We start from the raw sequence: 6,814 nt of genomic DNA on the forward strand, positions 1-6,814 counted from the left end.
TATTGGCACACTAATATATTAAAGGTGTCCTCCTTGTCCCCATGGTATAAGCATTTGTTATTCTTTATTATGACCAGACTAAAAGCCTGGCAATATATTCTAAAGAAAAGTGTGTCAAATTACAGAATGGATTTGTGGAGTCTGACAATAAGAATCATTTTATTTTCAAAATGTATAACAAGAATGCTGGTAATTTTCTCTTTTATTTTCTACTATCTATTCTTTAATATAGAGTTTGCACAATAAAGACAACATGTTTGAATGTTATGTACCTCATGCATGTAAATATATTGATCAGTCTCTCTTCAGGAGTGCCTCCACAAAATAGCAGCTTTGGGGTGAAGCAATTGTTGAATAATTTTTATGCAGGCTTTTTTTCATTAGAAGATTTGTCAGGAGTGTGTCCATTGGCCCCTCTGCCTCTTGAATATCTTCCAAGCAATGATCAGAAATTCCAGGGAATACTACTTGAAAGTTCATAAAACCGGCCATGCATTGTGTGTACCTTCTCCATTTACTTCTGCTGTGTCTTGTACCTGTTCTTAAATTTCATTTTCCTGTGTACCCATTTATCACAATGAATAAAAACATGAGAGGAAAATGATATGTGGGGTAGGTACTGTTGCACTGTAGGGAGTAAGGAAATCAGGGAATCACTCGATGCAGCATTGATGATTTGCCCTAAAGTTTTATTTTCTGCACTTCTGGCATGATCCAGCAATTCTGTGTTAGTTATCCTCTTGGGTGATCAATATTGAGAACATTCAGCCTCATTTTAGGGTTTTTTATCAACTTCATAGCCATATGAGGGTTATAGATCCTATTGGTCCCTGGGTCTCCATACAGCAGCCTACACAACAGATGTATTCTCTCTACACAGGTGAGCTGCTTTCCTAACAGCACCCAGTCTGCAGGGGACAGGGCCGTCTCTGAAACATGGCTGACAGCAGACATCTAACTGATCATCCTTTTTCAGTGAAGAGCTACTGAGCAGGTTGAATCTCAAATGGAAGATCAGCCCCAGACCTGAGCACAACATGATTTGACAAGGGTGCAGGTGAGAAACAGTAATATGGATTCTTCTTTATTTGTATTCTTTTCAAAGACAGTGACAGTATAATTGTTCCCAGAAAGGTGGCCTCCTGGTATCTGAAAATATTTCTATTTCTCAGAATTCAACTTTGTTTCTTCTTTTGGGAAGCACAAACACTGTACACTAGAAGGTAAAATATCTCCCAGAATTTAGGTACAAGAGCAATTTGTGAGTTGTGGGAGGCATATTTATATCTTAAATTCTGCTTTCCAATTCTGCTCTATGTGGATGCAGAATTTTCTTTTTATTTCTTTGAAATGCCTGTACAGAGTGGCATTGTGAAAACTTAACATCCTTCTTAGAGTGCTACACGTTCATGGTTATGAAAAGAGAAACAAGTGGTAAACTGATGTTTTAATGTCCAGATTTCAAGTCCACGGGCATTTTGCTAACTGCATGAATGTGACCTGATGTCACTTGGGTCGAAGTCCCTGTTATTTCAACCTTCTCCAGACACAGGTGTCCATTTCCCCAGAACTTACTTTTTATTCATTTAGTTTTGAGACAGGGTCATTTCCGTAGTCTGTGTTGTCCTGGAACTTGTACTGTTGAGCAGTATAGCCTCAAACTCAAAGGGATCTTCTGGCAGAGGCATAAAAAATACTACGGTTAAAGGCATGTGTCACCATTCCCACCCTATAAATTGCTATTGAATTAACAGATATGTCAATTATTATTGGGCTGTGTGTTAAGTACCCATTGCACCTTTGAATGACAATATTTTAATATCTGTCAACTTCTATAACATATTGCTATAGTTAAATTTTATATCCCACAGTTAAAAATGGATGTGACTCTTATATAATATGTATTGTGTCCAGTGTACTTTAATTTCATTACAAAAAAATACAAGAAACTCAACAGGAATCTGCCTATGGAATAAATATTTTCATATCACCCTGCCCTAAACACATTAAGATAATTGCTATAAATATATTTGTAGACATGATTATATGTGATGGAATTTTTCACAATGCACAATTTAAAGATAAGGAAAGAATTTTCAAAACACTTAAAAGCAAACATAACCCACATACGTCCACAGACATATGTAAATACAGTTACATATGAATGTGCTGACAAAGACTTCAATGTTTTTTTCCTGGTGTCTAATGGTCTGTGTCTTTTTTTGTTTTTATTGCTGTGAAGAGACACCATGAATATAGCAGCTCTTATGATGGAAAACATTTCATTGAGACCAGGTAGTTTCACAGATTTAGGACAATATTATTATCGCAAGAAGCATGCCAACAGGCAGGCAGACTGATAGAAAAGGAGCTGGCAAGCAGCAAAAGATGACTACACCACACAAGCCAGACTTGCACTTAGAAATCTTGAACAGCACTCCCATAGTGACACACTTCCTCCATTAGGACCACACCTAATCTAACAGGGCTACCCCTCTTTATGTTGATATTCCCTTCGAACAAAGCCCTTAAACACATGAGCCTATGGGTGGAATACCTATTCAAAGCACCACAGCCACTATTTTCTCTTCTAATTTTTTATTACCCTTTATGCTTTATTCTCAACTTTGTTCATGTCCTATTTTTTCTATTGTTTATTGTCCTTTATATCTTTGAGTAATATAATTTGTGTCATATATTTTGATTGTGCTTATACTTTTCCATTACACCCACATTTACTATCTTTTTAAACACACCCACATCTATGTCTTTTTTAATTTTTAACATATGAGCACAGATTATATTGCTAAAATGCTCTTGGATGTGATACAATTTCTACATAATTATTGACCTATTAGGGGTCACATTTTAAAGGAAGTAGACTCCAACTTTCCTTTCTTGCTTAAGAAGTGTTTTTCTTTTTTTTTCCCTGTGGACTTGCGCAGTCTCCTTTCTGGTAAGTCTCTGCCTCTTGCTAGTTGTTGGGTCGCTGGAAACCTGTTGTGTGTCTGCACTCAACTGAATGCATCTTCATTAGTACACCCTATCACCAGTGAACTTTTGAATGTTAAGGTATCAATTAATTCTAAAGCACTTGGGAAATTGTATTAGTTATTAATGCCAATATAATGTTTAACATTACAACAATTTCCCAGTTAATTATCTGAAATTTAAACTACAGGTATTCATTGAGAACCAGCAAATGCTTTCCTAGACAGAAAAACTTTTACTATTACTTATGAACATAAGATGATATTGTCTATGCAGTATACTGCTTGAGTTGCTAAGAAGAAAATCATGGAACTTGTTTCAAAACTGTCCTCAAAAACTGATGACATTGGCACAGAACATTGACAGAATGGCCTCCGGAGATGTGGCTGTAGGATTCTTCTTTCTGTCCCAGACTCTACTGGGAATATTGGGGAACTCAGCCTTGCTTTTCTGTTTAATTATTGCTGACTTCTGTGGAAACAGGACAAAGAAGCCCACAGACCTGATTGTCAAACACTTAACCACAGCCAACGTCATTGTTCTCTGCAAAGGAATCCCTCAGACAATAGCTGCTTTTAGTCAGACTCACTTTCTAGATTATGCTTCATGTAGCCTTACCTTATATTTTCATAGAGTTGCCAGAGGAGTATCCCTTGGCTCCACATCCCTGATGAGTGTCTTTCAGGCCATCACCATCAGTCCCAGTAATTCCATGTGGGCAAAGCTCAAAGTCAGAGCTCCCAGGATCATTGGTCCTTCCCTGGGCCTGTGCTGGACCCTCCAGATATTGGTATACCTGATCATTCCTCTGTATACAACTGATATAAAGGGTCAAAGAAATATTACTGGGATAGTAGATCTTGGATACTGTGTTGTTATGAATCCTGGAAGAAAAATCATCACAGTTAATATAATCCTGCATATATTCAATGATGTCATCTTCATGGGAATGATGATGTGGGCCAGTAGCTACATGGTGTTTATCCTGTTCAACCATAAGGAAAGGGTTCAACACATCCACAGTTCCCTGTCTCCTAAGTCATCACCTGAGACCAGAGCAACCCAAAGCATCCTCATTCTAGTGAGCTGTTTTGTTCTCTTCTATATAGTCTCTATTGTCTTTACAGCTTATCTGTCTTTACAAGATGTAGTCACTAAGTGGTTGTCCAACACTGGTGTGGCTATGTCAGCATGCTTCCCAGCATTCTGTCCCTTTCTGCTCATCAGACACTACACTTCACTTTTCAGGATTTGGTGTACCTGTTCTTTCCAGACAGTAATCTATCTTACAGTTGCCTAGAAATCTAAAATCTGTGGCCTCTGCATATCTTCCTTCATTTCTCTATGAAGTTCTATTTGTGTATATAATGTCAACATGAACCTTCACAGGACATGCAGTATACTACAAAATGTCATTTAAACACTGTTTGTGTGTTGGCGTGGGACAAAGGCAATTCGCACTGTGTTATATAAGTACTGAAACAATTACCAATCATTATTTCCATAAATACTGTCACAGTGGATGAGATAATTAAGCTGTGGGAATATGTGAATTATGGTGACTTAAGTGAGCTTCTGTGAGAATGGGATGTCAATCAGCATTTCATCTTATATCCAAAATTAACCATTGCAGGTGTGTATACAGATCTATATTCTAAATTGCAAAGTCAATGTTGCTGGATGTCAGCAAAAGAGAGAAACTTTAAAGAGATGAAAATGTTCAAAACAGCTTTGGGATGGAAATGAAGACATGCAAGTTTGATCACTGAAGAGAATGTAGACTCAATCGATGTTGTGTTTCTAAATTCTAAAATATATTCACAACACTGTAAAGATTACACATGGGACATCATTTCATTTTTAAAAGTCAGAGAGAGATAAACTTTCAAATGAAAATTTTTAGAGTTGAATTTTAGAAACTTTATAGAAAATGCTAAACACTGTGGACAGTTATTTAGGTAAGAATCAGATGAATAATTTAAGTTAAATGACAGATGGAAGAATACAAGTGGATTAGTAAGCAGCACATACTTTGTTATCCAAGCTCTGGGGAAGAAATAGTTGTGGATTTGAGTGCAGCCTAGGTGACATAGTAAAACTCTGAATCCAAACATTCAAAATTGGAATGCCCTAGAGTCCGATCTGAGGAAAATCAGGATTTTTGAAGAATATTTAAGCCTACTGTGGTACTGCAAAATTTCTTTAGGGGAGCACCATCAAGAGTTTAACATCTGTTTTAGTATTGACAGTTAACTGCCAAAACTATAACTAAAATAAAACACTGACCTGCTCTGCAGGGAGGGAATTTGGCCAATATCTCACATGAACTAATAGAATGAAGCATATTGGCTTCCAAGGCCTCTAGACTAGCAGCACACCACAGCACAAAGGAACTGTACTTCCAGCCTCAGTTCTTTAATCAACCTCTCCTCTTTGTTCATGAAGTATATAATACTTACTGTCAAAGATTAACTTATCAATTCACAATTCCCTTTTTCTGTGAATTTATATTTTACTTCAAGTGTATCTCCATGTTCTGTATGTAGAATGAACCACAATTGTCGTGTTTGGGTTTTGAATAGTAAATTATTGAGTGTACAGTCAGAGGCAGTGAAAGAACATAACAGCAAATAGCTGCAATACAGCAACGTTCCACATATGACAGATGCTCACAGCATCCAGCACACACTGACCCAGCCGCCCATGAAACCAAAGAATCAGTACAAGGAAACATGGAAAATGGAGAGAGGGAAAATTACCCTCAGGGTATAATGTACAAGAGAAGAATTTTTAAAAACAGCTTTTGATAAATCAGCCAGAAATGTGCTCTGGGAAAAAAGGAGAATGTATCAATGAATGCTTTTGATCTACAAGGATCAGCAAGTAAAAAAAAATGCAAATTGATCCATATTCATTACCCAGCACAAATATCAAGCACAAATATATCAAAGACCTCAACATAAAAACTAAACACTGAACCTGATAAAAGAGAAAGTAGGGAAGAGCACTATATGCATCACATTTGGGGACAATACTCTAAACAGAACACTTATTTAGCAGGTACAACAATAAATGGAACCTCATGAATTCAAAAAGTATCTAAACAACAAAGAACACCACCACCAAGTCCAAATATTCGCCTACAGGACAGATGCTATTTTCATCAATAGAGGGCTGGAGGAAGGGTGGAAATGGGAGCAGGGAAGTATATATCTTAATTAAGGGAGCCATTTTAGGGTTGTCAAGAGACTTGACTCTATAGGGGTTCGCAGGTGTCCAAGGACATGTCCCTAGCTAGTTCCTTAAGCAGCTGAGGAGAGGGAGTCTCAAATGGCCCTATCCTATAGCCATACTGATGAATATCTTGCATATCACCAGAGAACCTTCATCTGGTGATGAATGGAGAAAGAGACAGAGACACAAATTGGAGCACTGGACTGAGCTCCCAAGGTCCAAATGAGAAGCACAAGGAGGGAGAACATGAGCAAGGAAGTCAGGACTGCGAGGGGTGCATCTACCCACTGAGACAGTGGGGCTGATCTAATGGGAGCTGACCAAGGCCAGCTGACCTGGGACTGATGGAGCATGTGATCAGACCAGACTCTCTGAACGTGGCTGGCAATGAGGGCTGACTGAAAAGCCAAGGACAATGACACTGGGTTTTGATCCTACTGCATGTACTGGCTTTGTGTGTGCCTAGACTGTTTGGATGCTCACCTTTTTAGACCTGGATGGAGGGGGGAGGATCTTGGACTTCCCACAGGACAAGGACCACTGACTGCTCTTTCGACTGGAGAGGAAGGGGAAGGGAAAGTGGGGGAAG

General features: G+C 38.3%; 1 protein-coding gene across 1 annotated transcript; it reads left to right on the forward strand.

Annotated features, from left to right (window-relative positions):
• Positions 1-3,358: 3,358 nt before the first annotated feature.
• LOC126491695 (vomeronasal type-1 receptor 4-like) lies at positions 3,359-4,291 on the forward strand. Its single transcript, XM_050127526.1, has one exon. The coding sequence runs from the start codon at positions 3,359-3,361 to the stop codon at positions 4,289-4,291; it is 933 nt and encodes a 310-aa protein (XP_049983483.1).
• Positions 4,292-6,814: the final 2,523 nt, after the last annotated feature.

The sequence above is a fragment of the Alexandromys fortis genome, unplaced genomic scaffold (genome assembly GCF_014885135.2).
Source record: "Alexandromys fortis isolate MF-2015 unplaced genomic scaffold, M_Fortis_MF-2015_v1.1 scaffold_267, whole genome shotgun sequence".
Classification (NCBI taxonomy): Eukaryota; Metazoa; Chordata; class Mammalia; order Rodentia; family Cricetidae; genus Alexandromys; species Alexandromys fortis.